Here is an 18,042-nt window from a genome sequence, read left to right as displayed (position 1 = left end):
TGTTGAATTTGTGATTTAAGATGCATCAGGCTTTTTAGAAGTCATTTTGTAATTGAAGTAATTGGTAATTTATCCTTAAAACAGTGTTTTGAAAAATGTTTTATAACGTGCTTTATTTTTGATGCTTTTATTTTTATTAGAGTAAGCTGTAGCTACTCTTCAGGTTAGTACCAAGAGTTAAAGGTATTGAAAAGCTCAGTGCAGCAAATTCTGATGTCTTGAGGATTTAGAGGTTACAAGAAGTCATTACTCTGCTAGTGCCTTTGATACCTTTTAAAGGATTGATGGTATGAAGCTTCAGAGTTGGGTTTACGAGGAAAGACTGAGTATAAGGTAAAAATTTTGACAATGGGTAGTTCACAGTATCAGGCTAAAACCCAAGGAGGAAGAAAGGTATGTGTTCATTCATTTATACTAGTTTTGAGTGTTTTCTTTGCCCCAGGCACTGTTCTAGCCAGTGGGTTTCCAGAGACCAACAAGATGACACATTCTCTATCCCAGGGTTTCTCAACAGCAACACTTTGGGCTGAGTAATTCTTTGTTGTCAAGGGAAGGGGAGACTGTTCTGTACATTATAGAATGTTTAACAGCATTCCTGGCGTCTACTCACTAGATGTCAGTACATTTCCCCTACCCCCCACCCTATTGTGATAACCAAAAATGTCTCCAGACATCACCAAATGTCTGGGGGCAGGGTACTTGGCAAAAATCACCCACAATGGAGATCCACTGTTCTACCCTTATGGGATTTAGAAATTTAATGGACTATTTTTTAATAGTGATAATACTTTTTTCTTTAAAAAGAAAAATTTCCTTTTTGGGAGAAATGGTATTGTGTGTCAGCATGAATAAGATGACAAGAGTGGTACCACCATTTTTTTTTTGTTTTTAATCAGAAGTTGCCCACAATTCTACACTAACAAGCAGCTGTCTTGATTTTTTGGCATTCCCTTCTGGTTCTCACTAATTTGCATACTTTTTTTTTTGGCCTTATTGTAGTGTAGATAGAATTTGTTGTTGTTGTTGTTGTTGTTGTTTTTGATAGAATTTTGTATTCTACCTTTTCCTCTTACTAGTTTTAGATTTTCATCATATTTCTACATGATTTCAATACTCAGTTTTCATGTGGTCTATCAGCTTTCATCAAGTAAATGTAATGTATCTAGCCATTTTTATTGTTGAAAACCTGAAATGTTTCTATTTTCCACAAGAGCTTTTTTTTCCATTTTTAATAATTTTTTTAGGATAAATTACAAATGGGTAACTATAGTTAGTAGCTCCCCAAAAGGTGATCCTTAAGGAGAGTTTAGAAGCTGAAAAAATAGTGAGTAAACACTATGGCGCAGTAGAGTGAGTCTTAAGACACTGGGTGTTACTTTTTAAGTTCTAGCCTTTTCAGTTGAATTAAGTATCCAACATTAATGTTCCCAGTAACTTGCATTTTAGTAGAAGAAATTGGATAAACACAAAAACAGAATGTAATGAGTATCCAAATAAACTTGCAAACTATTATAAGAACACAAAAGGAGACTTTACTTCCTGCTTGGGGGTAGGAATGGGGAAGGAGGAAGTAGCATCTGAACTGGTTCTTGATGAATGGATAAGATTTGGGCAGGCAGAGATGGGAGAGTAAAGGCATAACCAAAGGCATGGAGATGAGGAATGTGCAGAATGTTTGATGATGAGTCTAGAGACCAAAGTTAGGGCCAGATTATGGGAATGCCTCTTATGTCATACTAAAACATCTGGTTTTTATTCTACAGTTGCTAGGAAAACAGTTGTTTGACGCAGGGAGGTGATAGGAAACAAACAGTTGCTTTAGCATGATCATTTCTATGTTGGTCTTGATTCTCACTGTTCTCTTGGTCTTTCCCCATTTGCTGCCTCCTGAAACCTAGAAAAAAAAAATACAGGGCTGGGTACTGTGAATAGGGGCTGTGAGGGCGTATCAAGAGATAGAAAACATGGATCTTGTTTTCAGGGAACTAATTGTCTGGTGTGGAGAAAATATTTGTACAGAGCTTGCTCATGTACTACTGTGTATTTATATTCTAGTTCATTATAATGAACAGTAAGAATGATAGGAGTTTGGAAGAGGAAGAGATAAAGGATTAGAGAAGACTTAAAGTTTTCAACCTCATTTGAAGTCCTCTGGCGGCATAGGCCTTTCCACTATGCCTGGTGATTATTTCAGACCCTGATACTCGCCTCATGCTCCCTGTGCCCACCTGCATCTTCTCACTTCCAGCAGATAACCTTGGTTCCCACTACGTGTAGACGGTAGGGGCTCAGAAGCCTGAATTCACTCCTTTCCATCATCTCTCGCTCCCCTCACCTGCTAACTTGTTTTTATCTTTTACCTCTTTTTCATGTTCTTGCTGAGAATTTATTATTCATTTTTTTTTCCTGTCCGGAGTAGAATGGTATAATGTAAAGAACACTGGATTTTTTGAGAAAAACCCAGATTTCAGCTTTGACTTTGTAGTTTACTACAAAACTGTTGGGCAAAATTCCTAAGGCCTTTACCTAAGATTCCTGTTTTTGTAGAAGGGAGATAATCCAGCTACCTCACAAGGCCTGTGTGAAGATTAAATAGAAAATGTGTGTACTGGATCTGACACACAGCAGACCCTCTTTCCTTTCTTCTCCAGAACGTTACCTTCCTTTCCACTGGCTTCTTCCCCTCAGTTTATAAAAATGCTAGATCACTTTCTTGCACCCTCTTCTATGTATAGCCAAGCTTTTTGAGAACAGTGATGGTGCTGGCTACCTCTCTGTCTTCACCTCTTATTTATTCTGAAATCCACTGTGATCTGGCTTCTGTTATTGCTAAAGTACTCAGTGCTCAGTAACTACATAGTTGACAAATTAGGTGGACTCTAGTTGATATTCCTCTGGTAAAAGCGAGGTAGGTCAAGGATAAAAATTTGAAGATTGATAAAAATTAATATATGGAATATGCTGGGAAGTCAGGGATGAATATTCCTCAGTAGAATAATATCCAGTTCAACTTAGCATGTGTTTGTGGTAAACTAGATCAGGATGGTCCCATGACACATTTTATTAACTTTCTGGAGCCAAGGACTTGAGAATGCGGAAGTCATCCTTGGCTCCATGGTGGGAAGGTAAGTGGGCTGGGAGATTTAATGTGTTAATAATGACAGGACTGGATAGAAAGTTTATTTTCTTCTACATGTTGGTAGAAGACACAGAAAGCCTGTTTGTATTTTTCAACTACACATAAGAAATAAAAGGGAAAAAAGGCAAGGTGAGCTGAGTGTTTGAACTCTTTTTATAGTTTTGCCATCTCTCTGCATAGCGGGGGATTAGATGTGGTCTGTTGGAGAACATTAATCTCCCTCCATCTGCTGGCTTTCTATGTCAGGCTTGAGTTCAGAGCTAAACAACTTGAATTCTTATATAAGGTGGTTTTGATTCTCATAGGTTTGTTAACTAGGCTCAAACCAGCAGACTTATTGAAACTAACTTGGAATAAATATGTAAATAAACTGACATGAAGCAACTGAATGTAAATTTAGGTTTGAACTTTGTTTAACAAGGTTGATTGAACTTTTGTGATTACACATACTAACACAGATTACCTATTATAATGGTTAAGAGTACAGTTCCTGGAACCAAACACCCTGCATTTATGCCAGATTCATCACTTACTAGATTTGTGACCTTGCACAAATCCCTTGATCCCTCTATGCCTTAGCTCCCTCATTTGTGTAATGATGATAGGAAGAGTGCTATCTTATAAGGTTGGTGTAAAGATTAAAGTACATAAAATGTTAAGAACATTGCCTGGCACACAGTAAGTACTATATAAATGATTTGCTGTTATTATGTTCTTGTAAATAGCTTCACTGTTTTTTTTTAAACTGCTTTTTAACCTTTCATCAGATTATTGAAAGTATTATTGAAGAGAGTCAGAAAGTACTACAGCTTGAAGATGACTCTTTGGATTCCAAAGGAAAAGGACATTCTGATCAGGCTACTGCCAGTCCTGTCGTGGCTGGCACAGATCTTAGCAATATACCTGGACTGTTAGCCATAGATCAGGTACTACAGGAAGATTCCCAGAAGGCAGAGAGTCAAGATGTATTTGAAGAAGCTGAATTAGAATCAAAAAAATGTTTTCCTTCTGATGACACATGTGAGAAGCCAGTAGATGAAACCACTAAGTTAACTGAAATAAGTTCAACTGAACAGCTTAACGTGCCTGAAACTGAAACAGAAGTATTGAACAAGGAAGCGGTGGAAATCAAAGAAAGTGATGTTCTAGAACCTGTATCCTCTCACTCCTTATCTACTAAAGATTTTGCTGCTGTGGAAGAAGTTGCTCCTGCCAAACCCCCAAGACAGCTTACTCCAGAACCTGATATAGTGGCTAGTACGAAGAAGCCTGTTCCAGCACGGCCACCTCCTCCAACTAATTTCCCACCTCCTAGACCTCCACCTCCATCTCGACCTGCTCCACCACCAAGAAAAAAGAAAAGCGAATTGGAGTTTGAGGCTCTTAAGACACCTGATCTAGATGGCAAGTATTAATTGAGAAATAACTATTTTTGTGGGGAGTCTTTGGAGTTGAAACTGTTTAACTTTCTGATTTTTTTTCAGTTCATGCTATATATAACCACATTGATGACCAAGTTATAAAACTTATTTTAGTAATAGAAAGTCAAAATGTTTACATTGGTGTTAAGTTACATTACTATAATAAAACATTTCAGACTTTCAAATCTGTTACCATTGGAAAGCCAGTGTGGCATGGTGAAAAGAACATAGAATTTGGAGACTTAAGATTTAAATTCAAGTCCTAGATCTTTTCATGTATAAGCTGTATAGCCTTGAGGAATTTAAATAACTTGTTTGAACCTTGGTTTCCCCATATAAAAAATAAAAGTAATAAAACCACTTTCCTCATAGGATTGTTCTAAGAATCAGACAAATAAGGGTTAAAGCACTTTTCAAGCTCTGTATAAGGTCCTATGTAAATATTAGTTGTTGCTATTATTATTGCAGTTCCCAAGGAGAATGTTACATCTGATACTCTCCTACCTACGAACATGGCTTCAGAGAGTACAGTCAAAGATTCTCAGCCTTCTCTTGATTTGGCAAGTGCTACCAGCGGAGATAAAATAGTTACTGCCCAGGTTGGTGAATTCATGTTATATTTAATAGAGATAGACTTTATCAACTTTCTGCAACTGGCTTGTTTGTTGATTGTTGAACATTCTTTCTTCTCCAGTCCCCCAAACCTGGCTTCCTTACATTCCTTGCCCAGCTCTGCTACTAATTTGCTGGCTGATTCTAGCAAGCTATTCAACATCTGAGTCTAAGATGTCCCACTGATTAAATGGGGGGAAAAACCTTCCTTGGTGGTTTCTTGTGAGATTGAAATGAGCTGAAGAATACCAAGTACCTGGCATGTAGAAGGCATTCAAAAAATGACAGGTGCTGCTATATGTAATATTATTGATATTAATAAATACCAACTACAGTCTTCATTTATCTAACCTATAGTGGTCAAAATTGGTTATTTTTATATATATATAATTTCCTTTTCCTAATCATGAAAAAAACCCTCATACACGAGGCTATGTATCCATATACAAGGCAATAGAAAGGATTTAACATGAATTTCTACCACAGCCAAATTCTGGGACTCAAGGGTTACTTAGATGGTAGCTGTCGTTGGGACAAGTTAGCAGACTGGGAGATAAGACACTAGTCTTGTCATAGCCTTCGAGCAGAGGTCAGCAGTGGCCTCATTTTATAGGGGCCCCAAGTTAGCAATGGTCTTTACATTTTTAAAGCATTGTTTAAAAAAGAAAAAGAATATGCAGTATATACTATGTGTGAAGCAAAAAGCCTAAAATATTTGTTAACTGGCTCTATAGAGAAAAAGTTTGCCAACCCCTGCCCTTGAGCTATCCATGTGTATAGCCCTGATTAATGGCAATCTTAGTGCTGCATTCTACTAGTAGAGAACTGCTTTTGGGCCAGGTTCAAAGAGAACATTTATTTGCTTTCAAGACGACTTGAGACATTTCACAAGCAGCAATAGTTTTGGTACCTGATGTTTTTCAACATGCTGGGAATAAAGGACTGAAATGGAGTGTTCCATTTAAATTTTCAGTAGGCTCCATTATCTGTATTATGGAATTTTTTAGAACTGTGTGTGGTAATGAATAATTGAATATTTATAGAAATTGACTCAGTCTATTTTCTGTTTATAAAATTGTAATTTCAGGAAAATGGAAAAGCACCTGATGGGCAGACAATAGCAGGTGAAGTGATGGGTCCTCAGAGACCTAGATCCAACTCTGGGAGAGAGCTTACTGATGAGGTATAATTAGATGTTTTTTGTTCTTGAAAACATAAAATATAAAGGTCATAATGGGAAGATGAAAAAGCCCTAGAGATGAATGGTGATGATGGTTGCACAGCAGTGTAAATGTACTTGATGCCACTGAACTATACAATTAAAAATGGTTAAAATGGTAAATTTTATATTATATATATTTCACCATGATTTTTAAAAGTTTAAGTTTATTGCTTTTAGGCAAAAAAAAATCATAACATAGAAGAAAACGAAAATTGAAGATCATCTTAGTTTTTGATTTTTTAATACGCTAGACTTTGTAACTCTGATTTAAACTTGCACTTTCACAATTATATGGTGAAATAAATGTATTGAAAGCAAGGCTTATATTTTATAGAAAGCAGGTTTAAAAAGAACATCATATATTATAGGTATATGGTTTTATACATGTTAGGTGAGGTACAGCGTACATGGAATCAATGCTGACTTCCTACCATTAAAGTTTAGTATACATCTATTGACAGATTTATTCAGAATGAAGTTTTGAAGCAAAGTCTTAGCTTTTGTTTCTTTTAAACAATACAATTTAAAAAATTATCGTACTTTGGAAAACAGTTTTGTAGTTCCTCAAAATATTAAACATCAAGTTGCCATGACCCAGCGATACCACTCCTACGTGTACACCAAAGCGAAATGAAAACATGTTCACACAAAAAATGTACAAAGATGTTCATACTAGCCAAAGTGTGGAAACAATACAAATGTCCAACACTGATGAATGGATAAATAAACGCTGTATATCTATCCATATCAACTATATTTTAGGAATTTAAAAGAATATAATTTCAATACATGCTACAATATGGATGAACCTTGAAAACATGGTGCTAAGTGAAAGAAGCCAATCATAAAAGACCACATACTGTATGATTTAATATATATGAAATGCCCAGAACAGGCAAATCCATAGAGGTACATTAGTGGTTGCCAGGGACTGGGAGAGAGGAATAAGGTATGATAGCTAATGGGTATGGTGTTTCTTTTAGTGGAGGTAGAAAAGTTCTAAATGTAGATAATGGTGATAGTTGCACGACTCTGTAAGTGTACTCAAAACCATTGAATTAAACACTTTAAATAAGTGTATTTTGTGGTGTATGAATTGTATCTCACTGAAAATGTTAAAGATTATTATACACAGTACTGAATGTATCTAGAAAGTCTTTAGCTTAAATTTTTGAGGATTTTGTAGAGTCAAAGAGATAATTAAATTATAGGTTCTCTTGGTATTATTTTTTACTTTAGGAAATTTTAGCCAGTGTAATGATTAAGAACCTGGATACTGGAGAAGAAATACCTTTGAGTCTTGCAGAAGAGAAACTGCCAACAGGTATTAATCCTCTCACTCTACACATCATGAGAAGGACTAAGGAATATGTAAGGTATGGCCTAATGTTATTATTTACCATTTGCAGTATTTCATTCAGAGTGGTGAAGATTTCTGTTTATGAACAATGACAGTTCCTAATTTGGTTTCATTCAGCCTTCTTTTTTTAAAATTTAGAATTAAAATAGAGTTAGTTAATGTATGTATTCTTAACCTTTATCATTTTTTCAAAATGAGTTCTTTTTTGTCTTTCTTTTTTCTTTTTCTTTTTTTTTATTCTACATATAAGGGATATCATGCAGTATTTGTCTTTCTCAGTTTGATTTATTTAATTTAGCTTAATGCTCCCAAGGTCCATCAATGTTGTCAAAAATAGCCAAATTTCCTTCCTTTTTATGGCTGAATAATATTCCTGTGTGTGTGTATGTGTCACATTTTCTTTATTCAATTTTATTCTTTCTGAAGACTCTAAAATTACTTGGCAAAAATAGCATATATCTTAAATCTCATAGTATTGGGTTTCTCTTCTTTTAAAATGATTTATATTATACTAGAAACAATATTAAAACATACTGAGGCTAAAAAGCCATGTGGGATAAACACCTGGTCTTCTGAAACCTTGCTTTAAGTATCAGAAATTTTATAAATAATTGTTTTGTCTTTTTAGGGTCAGAAAATGGCTTTAGAGTAAGGAGATTGACTTTACAGTGAGATGTGTGTAGAGCTAAGAAGTAATTTCTGTGAAAGCAAAGCTTTCACGTGATGGGCCTTATGAGTAAGGGGGAAGATATTTACAAATTAATTTGTCATTTCTGTGCAGCATATTTTGCACAGCAAAATAGGTTTTTCATAAGTTCCTAAGCTGAACGCTTTTGCGTTTTGTACATTGCACCTTGCTTAAAGATTCTACTCTTTGATCTTTCAAGTCATTTAATTCTTGGGGTCATCCTTTAAATTAAACTTATATAAATCATGTTAATTTTTTTTTCTTACTCTGATTAGCTAATTGTATTGTAAGTATACATAGAGGTTTTTGAGAAGTATAGGGGAAATGACTTACTTTAATGGCTTCTTCTTCTGATAGTAATGACGCGGCACAGTCTGATGATGAAGAGAAGTTACAGTCTCAACAAACAGATACTGATGGTGGAAGGCTAAAACAGAAAACGTGAGTTATACTACATCCCTTTTCTTCATTTCAAGCTTTTATTTATTTTTAAAAAATGAGAACTGCCACACTATTTTAAGTCTGTGCTCTGTCCAGTTTATATGTCCATCCACTACCTCCACTCCCTGCCTTCGGCCAATGGATGATGAGTTCCTTGAGACTGTTTTTGTAGCATCTGGTCTTTTTTATAGCATCTAACATACAGTAAATATTCAGTAAATCTTGCATCATGCTTGTAGTATTTTTCTGATGGTAGGTACCAGAAGTGTTGGTAGAAGAACATGATTGTCCTTAAAGTTGCTCTTTCCATTTTTCTTCATCTCTCCAAATCCAATTTGTCTTTCTAAACCCAACTACATGAGATTCTTCCTGACTACTCCAGTTTATAATAAATTTCTTCCTTTTCTCAATTTCAGTGACACCTATAGCCTATATAACTTACATTTGCCATTTATTTTATTTTATCTTAAACTGTTTTCTGTTTTTTTTAATTGAAGTATAGTCAGTTTACAGTGTATCAATTTCTGGTGTACAGCATAATGTTTTAGTCATATTAAACTGTTTTCTGATTTTAAAAAATAAGATGAATACATATTAAAGAACTAGACCATATGTTGAAAAAGGATTCTGATCATGTCATTATTCTTTTTCCTCTACAAAAATCTAGTATGATGATGGGCATGTAGGTTTTGCTTGATTATACAGAAGTGACTTAATTGGCGATAATTCAGTCTAAGGCCCAAAGTGAGTTCTCCACTTGAGTCTGATCTTTTCTTAGTGTGGCAAGTGTAGCAAAGAAAGCATTGAGAATTTTCAGAAAAGGTATACTCACAATAGAGGTATATGGTAACATCTCAGATATCTGGGCCTTGGCTGTCTAGCAGTGGCAATTATCAGGAACTGGAGAATTAGGAATTATTCAGGAGACACATAGACATCCAAGAAAGATATCACTTAATCTGTGCACTCAGGCTCATTATTTTTCAAAAAGAAAAGCTCCTTAGGTTTATTCAAAGCCTTTATACTTACTTCTTGCATAATTTTTAAAAATCTAGTCATCTAGTATCTGATCTCAGCAAAATGGAAGCAGTAAACTGTGACAGCATGTAAGTCAACACATAAGAATGTCAGATAATACTCTGATTGCAAAAGAGGAATCAGAAGAGTAAGAAGGACTCATGCATTGCACAACCATTCCGAATGGCAGTGCTTTCAGCTTCTTCTCATGTCATGACATACAGAATATGGTATTATTTGCACTGAACTCTGGGGTATTCTGAAGCAGCTGATGGCCAAAGAAGACTGGCCCAGGGTTCTGGCTTCCCTGGGCCTTACCCTGTTGCCTTGAAGATAAAACCTTGAAGAGGGGAACCAATATTCTGGCCTGCTTACAATCCATTTGAAAGGGTTTGAATGTATTAAAGAACAGTAAAGATGATAAATGACCTTATTTATTAAAGAAAGAAACTTATGGAACATTAAGTGCCACTGAAGAAGGTACAAAAGTTTGTATTTTAGAAATGTTCTCAACCAAAATGATTAAAATACCTGTTCTCTTGTTTAAAGTAGTACTAAACCTATAGTTAAGAAAATATAACTTCAGAATTATAGGTAGCAAAGACTTTATTGTGATTTTTAAAATGGTTTATCTGTTTTTAATCTCTATATCTGTATTCAATCTATATCAAGGTATAGAGAACCAGTTAGTGGTTACCAGTGTAGAAAAAGAAGGAGGGAAGGGCAAGATAAGGATAGGACTAAGAGGTACAAACTACTATGTGTAAAGTAATTAAGCTACAAGGATGTGTTGTACAGCATGGAGAATATAGCCAATATTTTATAATAACTTTAAAGGGAGTATAATTATAAAAATTTTGAATCACTGTGTTGTGTACTTGAAACTAATATATTGTAAACCAACTATACCTCAAAAAATGAAAGAGTTTATCTTCTGTGTTTTCTGATTATCAAAAGTAATAAATACAGAGATGGGTAAAAAGGAAAATGGATGTTTCTCATACTCTCACCCCCAGGAATAATCATTAGGTATATTCTCCATAGAATTTTTTTTTCTAACAAAAGTGAGGTTATACTGTGTCTGTAGTTTATTGACTTGCCTTTTTTTTGATACCTGCTGTGTAGTGGACATCTCTTCATGTCAGTACCAATAGTAACATATTGCAGTCTTTATGTCAGACAAGGGAGTTTGGTGCTGTAGATACAATAGTGAGGAAGACAGTCATAGTCTCTGCCCTCATAGAGCATCCAGTTAAATAAGAGAAACAGAGTTAAGTGTGTAATTACACAGATGATTCTAACTATGTTTGTAGTAGTTACTATAAAAGAATATATGGGGTGCCGTATATGACTAAAGAGTCAAGACCAAATAGCTCTCTTTTTAAAAGAGAGCTATTTGGTCTGGAACCTAAAAGATGAATAGAAATTAGCCAGGGGAAGACTGTTGCAGACAGAAATAACCACATGTGCAAAGGTCCTGAGGTGACTAAGAGCTTGGTACATTTAAAGAACTGAGGTTTGCCTCATTTATTTTATTGCATTCCATTGAAAGGATATACTATAACTTATTTATCCATTTCTCTGTTGATGAAAATTTGGTTTATCTCTACTTTTTACCTATTCTGAACAATGCTACAGTGAACATTTTTGTATATATGCTTAGCAGCTTTTTCAAATACTATTCTTAATATCATGTGCTCCCACAAATTGTTAAGAATTTACCCCTGGCTTGTAGATTTTGTTTTGGTTTTAAATATCATGTACTGTGCTTTGTTTTTTTATAATTTTAATATATGAAATTTGAGACTTAGAAAATTGAAAAAGCAACAAATGCACATTTGCATTACATTGTTTGGGAATACGTACTGGGAAAGCTCAGCCTAACTATATTGCATGCAAACACCTAGACTGAAAGAGAAGGGACAAGGAGCCATCTTAGGCTACCAGAGCATTTTATTTTGTAAGTAAATACCTCTTTACATTTCTTTTTATTGGTAAAATGTTTTTAGGGGTGACTTTCTAAAGCAGTCTTCTCAAAACAACTCTCATTGCAGATTCATGGCCTCACCCCAGACCCTCTAAATCAGAAAATCTGGGGATAGAGCCCAGGTATCTGCACTTTAAATATTCCCTTCTCACTCCATTCCTGCCAAGTGATTATTATTCACCATTGAAAACTAATGCTGTAGATGATATGATATTGTTCATTGAGGAGAACTGCCTGTATTTCCTTTGTAGCCATATTGACTCGAATATATTTATTCCATATAACAAGGGATTTGGGAGCTCAAAGACCTACTGTTTATATAAAAAAAGGAGCTATTTCAAAATAATACACTTTACCAGTCATAGCTCATGAAATTATCTCTGAATTGTTGAACTTTTACAGTTAGTTGAGTAAATAAGTAATTTGGTGGGGTTTTCTGTGTATTTTTGGTAAGGACTCAATTAAAGAAGTTCCTGGGAAAATCAGTAAAGAGAGCAAAGCACCTTGCTGAGGAATATGGTGAACGAGCTGTAAATAAAGTTAAAAGCGTTAGAGATGAAGGTGAGTGAAATAGAATATTTCAACTGAATATTCTGTTGATTCGTAATCATTTACATTTAGCCTGTAATGTATAAGAAGCATTCTCTTTTATTGAGAGTAATAAACCCCAATAGCTAAAATCTTAGCATTTCAATAAATAATGTTACTCTCACTTTTAAAACCTCACATAAAATCAGTTTTATAAGTGGGAATAAAAATGAATTTATGCATCTTAAACATGAATTTGTGCATACTTTGTGACTGTGGCAACCTGGAAGAGTTGAGTATTCAATAGTCAGTTGTAAATTAGTTTTGTAAGGCTATTCGGTTTTTATAAATATTTTTAAAATTAGTTACATTTTCTAAATTTGCACAGACCTTAACTTCCTATGCCTTTGTTGTAATTATATTCATTTGTTTTATTTAATAAACACTTATATAGTATTTATTCTGTGTCAGACACTGTTCTAAGCATTTTTACCTGTATTTAATTCATTTAATCCTCTTAAGAATTTTATGAGGTTAAGTACCATTATTGTCCCCATTTTATAAATGAGAAAACTGAGGCACAGTTTCTGTATGTTGCCCACGGTCACACAGGTAATAAATGACAGAGCTGGATTTGGACCCAGGCAATCTGGTACCAGACTCCATGCTGTTAACCAACATGCTGTTTAGTGATGGACAGATTTTGCTTTTCCAGTTAATGAATCTTCTTAATAAGCAGTAGGTATGAAAATACAACAGCAGCTATATATACATTAGCTAGTGGTGATTTCTGTTGCTTTTCTATTCAGTGTTTCATACTGATCAAGATGATCCTTCATCAAGTGATGATGAAGGAATGCCATACACAAGACCAGTTAAATTCAAAGCAGCTCATGGCTTCAAAGGACCTTATGATTTTGATCAGATCAAAGTGGTACAAGATCTTAGTGGGGAACATATGGTAAGCAACCCCTTTTTATTTTTCAGGATTGAATCTGTTTTCATGGAGACATATACTAAGCTGATCTCTTCTTATGTGTGTAATTTTGCTAGCCTGAGCCGAGAAGGGTAAATTGACATTAATATGATTTAATGACTAGGTAATGCAGAGTCTATCTCTGAATTGTTGTTTGAGTTATTGAATAAGTAAACTCTAAGTCTGTATCATTAAGAAAGCTATATAAACTTTCTTTTACCAAAGAAAGGTATGAAAATTTAAAGCAGTTAAGGGTAATCTATCACTTTAAAAAATGTTTAAAATGTTCCCTGGTGTATTTAAGATAATTTATACAAATATTTCAGAAGCTCAGTATATTTTGTAAAGTGACAGCTAGAACATGGGAAGAGATAGATGTACATGTTGTCTATCAGAGTTAAAAAGTACCAGAGTAGATATAAAGTTTACAAGTGAACATTTCAGTTACCCTCTGAAAATGCTAGGAACACAGGGAAAGTAGTAATAAACTGAGAACTGGATAAGTGATGCTGTGGGTCATGATCTACTTATCTATTTAGATTTTAAATCTAAATTTGGCTTAAATTTATCAGATGGCAGCCAGATTTTGAGTTAAACTTTGGTGCTCCTAATCCTCACATAAAATGTTTGAGCGGATTATAGTAACTTCCTTAAGGAATCTGATTAATTTCCTTGTACTGTATTGATTCTCTTTCATTATTTCCAGTTTTAAGTAAACATCTCGTTGTAGTAGGCTTCAAATGACAAATTTCTTAACATACTTGAATTTTGTGGAAATGAATGTTATTCCAGTAAATAAGCTGTTGCCTTTAACTTGGATAATCTTTTTGATTTGCATAGATGTGTGTTATAATAGTGTTTGTAACAACGTTTGTTGTAATAGAATTAGGCCTTCCAATTTAAGGGTTCACATTCTTTACACCCCACCCCAACACACACACACACACACACACACACACACACACAGTTTTCAGTATCTATCTGGGAATTCTAGCCATATGCTGCAAAGCCTTGTTTCTGAGGAGAAAAATAGAATGAGACCACACCACTCCAACACTTCTTCTAAATACTCAGTGCTATGAGGGTCACTGCTGAGGTGGGCCTTACTCTTCGCTCAGCCCGGGTCAGCAGTTGTTAGTTCTCTTCTGAGGGCTGTGGCCCCTCCTATCCCATTCGCCCTCAAGTTCGGCTAGGAGACTGAGATCTCAAACTAGGATTTGTGCTTTTTCAATAAAGATTTCTGGCCACCTCAGATCTCCCATTTCCATTAGTGTGTGGACAAGATTTTGTATCTTGAAGTTGTTAGCATATATTATGGCAAACTGCAACTGTCTTATCCCTCTTCTCTTCTAAAAGTCCCTTTTTGTGGTATTATAGCACCATTAGACTGTTGGCTTTAAGTGGTGTTAGTAATGTGAGCATTATCTTAGTATGTATAATTTGGCATAATTTTTTTCTTTGGCTTAAAAATCATGTCTCAACTTTTAAAGTAATAACTTTGAACCTTCCTTTATTTTCATAGGGAGCTGTTTGGACCATGAAATTTTCTCACTGTGGCAGATTACTTGCCTCAGCTGGACAAGACAATGTAGTGAGAATATGGGCTTTAAAAAATGCTTTTGACTATTTCAACAATATGCGAATGAAATACAATACTGAAGGTATTTTTTGTTTATTGGTGGGAGTTAAAAAATCTAGAGACATCTGGCATTTTTACATTTTAGGTATAATAATGCCCCCTTATCTGGCAATCATTTACAGCAACTACTACTTTCCATAAAAGCCAGAAACCTAAGAGTAAGACAGACATCAACAGCAAAAAGCATCTAAACCCAGTGAAAAAAGCTATCACAAAATTTTTGACTTTATCTCTTTTCAGGTATAGTGCAGAGTTAAATCATCAGCTATTGAGAACAAAATTACTTGGTTTCCCCTGGCAACCTTCAGTTCTTGCCAAGGTTAAAATGAAATTTCTGATTAGTCTAGAAAAAGAATGAGAATAATATATACATCTAATAAGTAAAGAATGATTAAGGAAACACAGCTATGGAAAGTAAATGTGATTTGTCAGTACATCAAAGGCTGTGTGAAAATAGATTAAATGGAAAAGAGAAACCTCAGAACATGATGTGTGTACACAATTATTACAAACAACTATGTGAAATATTTCTGTATCATGGTAAGTTATCAGCAAATTATGTAGAATTGATGTAAATAGGAGCTTTAAGTTTACCAGATTCCTTTCTTGTAATTATCGTCATTATTTAACTGCAATGCATTTCCTCCACAAACCCCTCCCCACCCAGTCATCCAAGGCTGAATACAAGAAGTTTAGGGATGGGAGCAAGGAGAATATAGGTGGCCACGGGGAGGAGTACAGAGTATAGTCAAAGCAGCTGTTTGAAGAACATAGAAATCTAGGGAGAGCCACTAAACTGGCAAGTGAGGCCCTTATACTGCAGCCCTGTGGGGTTGCTTGCAGTATGTTGTAATACATAGTTCAACATGATAATGAGTAGACAAAAAGTAAAACTATATTTACTATACATTTCTTTTATTGCCCTGCCTGGAGGAGAAAAACTTTTCAGTAGCCTTGGAGACTTAACCCAGCCCAGACTCTTTCTGCCCCTGTATTGTTCATCTTGCTACTTGTTATGATTGACAAGAATGTCTTTACTATAGTAACGAGGTTTTAACAGTATTTTATTGAATTGGGGAAATGATTAAGCTATTTTATAAGGATTTTACATTAAAATGATAAAAAAATATTTTAGTGCCTAAGAGTTAATGCTTTGCTTGTCTAGAAAAATGTATTTTTTCAGAATGTTATATTCTATGACTTTTAATTAGGTGTTACTGTATCATTATTTCTGATTGATTGTGTGTGTGTGTGTGTGTGTGTGTGTTTGTACTTGTGTACATACATGCCTTTTTACAATTATTATGTTGTTTTAGGACGTGTGTCCCCATCACCTTCTCAGGAAAGTCTAAATTCATCAAAATCTGATACAGATACAGGGGTATGTTCATTATTTTATGGTTACTGTTGTTACATACTATGATTTGTTTACCACAAAGTGCCTTATTTTTAATTAGAAATTACAGATGCTTGAAAGCACTTAAAATTGAGATGCATTAGAAATGAGAGTTTCTTCTGTTAGAATTGGTAAATGAAAAATTGTGATGTTTAAATGTTTTCAGATCCTAGCTAGTATTACTCAAGCTACCATACTAATGTAAACTTAAATAGAAAAATTCCCTCCCCTTAATTCCATGTTAGATATTTAAAAAATAATAATGGTAACATATACCTGAATAAGAGATAATTAAGGAAAGAAAAAAATACTGAAATATTTTAGTTTTCCATCTTCTTGATTTAATAAATGCTTTATCTACGTGTCGGGTAGTTTAAAATATCTTAATGATTTTCATTTGGCCTCAGAGCTGGAAGGTTACATATATAAACCTAAAAAGCAGAATGCGAAATATTATTCTAAGCTGTCTCCTATGCTTCTTGTTTATTGAATGAAGCATGGGTAATGTAAACAAAGAGAAACTAAAATGTCCCCCTGCTCAATACTATTTTCCTGGGATTTCATTGGCTCTGTACTATTTGAGGCTAATTTTTCCCTGCTCTAATCATACTCCTCTCAGCTCTCTGTGGTTCTGTTTTACCTTGTCTTCTTACTGTATCTCTGCTGTCTCTTCCTCTTCCACCCCCTTTAAATGTTGCTCTTTCTTAGGATTCTGTCCTTTGGCCATTCTCAGTTGGCATGTTCACTTACTGCCTCCAATCCTGATCTGGCTTTAGCTCCATAATTCTGGTTTCCTTCCAATAGTTCTATGTTTTTTTTAACAACAGTGAAATCTTATTGTGCATGCTGCCCTTTGCACATAGCAATATCTATAGGCTCTCTCCACCTACATGTTCTTCAAGCACATCAGTTAATAGTTTGATACTGAACTCCCTCAGCAAATGTTGTTTGAGTGCCTGTTACATGTGCCAGACACTGCTAGATTCTGCACAGTCAAATGAGACATATTCTCCAGCCTCAGGGACCTTGCTGGCTAGTGAAATAGATATATCTGCAATTACAGTATCAGATGGTAGTATTCTATAGAAGGTACTCCACAAGTATGCAAGTTAGCCTTATGAGTCAGAGTGTCAGGAAAAGTTTCCTGGAGGCTTTGAGTAAGGAGTTAATTGTATGAGACAAGGAAGAAAGAGGGAAGGGGCATATCGGAGCGAACAGCAAATGCAAAGTCATGGAGGCCGAAACAGCATGGCCTGTTAAAGATACTACAAGAAATTCCATGTGGCTGGAGCAAAGGGTGCTTGTGTGAGAGCTGTAGGAAAGGTAGGTAGGATTGGGATTTTGGATGGCTTTTTATGTTAAACTAAGACACATGAACTTTATCCTCAAGGTACTGGGGGAGGATGGACTTTGAGGGGTTTGGATGGAAAGTTAATTAAAATATTCAGATTTTTGTTTTAGAAAGAGCATTCTGGTAGCAGTGTAAAAGATGGATTGGATGGGGGCTCTAGGCTAGAGACAGGGAGCCCACTTTAGAGGCTATCAACCCAGGAGAAAAATGGGTGCTTCGATTGTGATAGCAGTGGGTCTAGAAACCATAAAGAGGAGCTGAATTT

The 18,042-nt window shown here is 35.1% G+C and overlaps 1 protein-coding gene across 1 annotated transcript in view; it reads left to right on the top strand.

Moving 5' to 3' along the window:
* The window catches only part of WDR44 (WD repeat domain 44), a 68,820-nt gene that overhangs the window by 29,352 nt on the left and 21,426 nt on the right, over positions 1-18,042 (top strand). The window contains exons 4-12 of the mRNA XM_010985857.3: positions 3,907-4,543; positions 5,029-5,159; positions 6,260-6,355; positions 7,634-7,770; positions 8,800-8,883; positions 12,342-12,448; positions 13,225-13,376; positions 14,914-15,052; positions 16,347-16,411. Of these exons, the coding sequence (XP_010984159.1) occupies positions 3,907-4,543; positions 5,029-5,159; positions 6,260-6,355; positions 7,634-7,770; positions 8,800-8,883; positions 12,342-12,448; positions 13,225-13,376; positions 14,914-15,052; positions 16,347-16,411 (1,548 nt within the window). The remainder of the gene's footprint in view (positions 1-3,906; positions 4,544-5,028; positions 5,160-6,259; positions 6,356-7,633; positions 7,771-8,799; positions 8,884-12,341; positions 12,449-13,224; positions 13,377-14,913; positions 15,053-16,346; positions 16,412-18,042) is intronic.

Source organism: Camelus dromedarius, chromosome X (assembly GCF_036321535.1).
Source record: "Camelus dromedarius isolate mCamDro1 chromosome X, mCamDro1.pat, whole genome shotgun sequence".
Classification (NCBI taxonomy): Eukaryota; Metazoa; Chordata; class Mammalia; order Artiodactyla; family Camelidae; genus Camelus; species Camelus dromedarius.
This window is presented reverse-complemented; position numbering and strand designations above follow the sequence as displayed.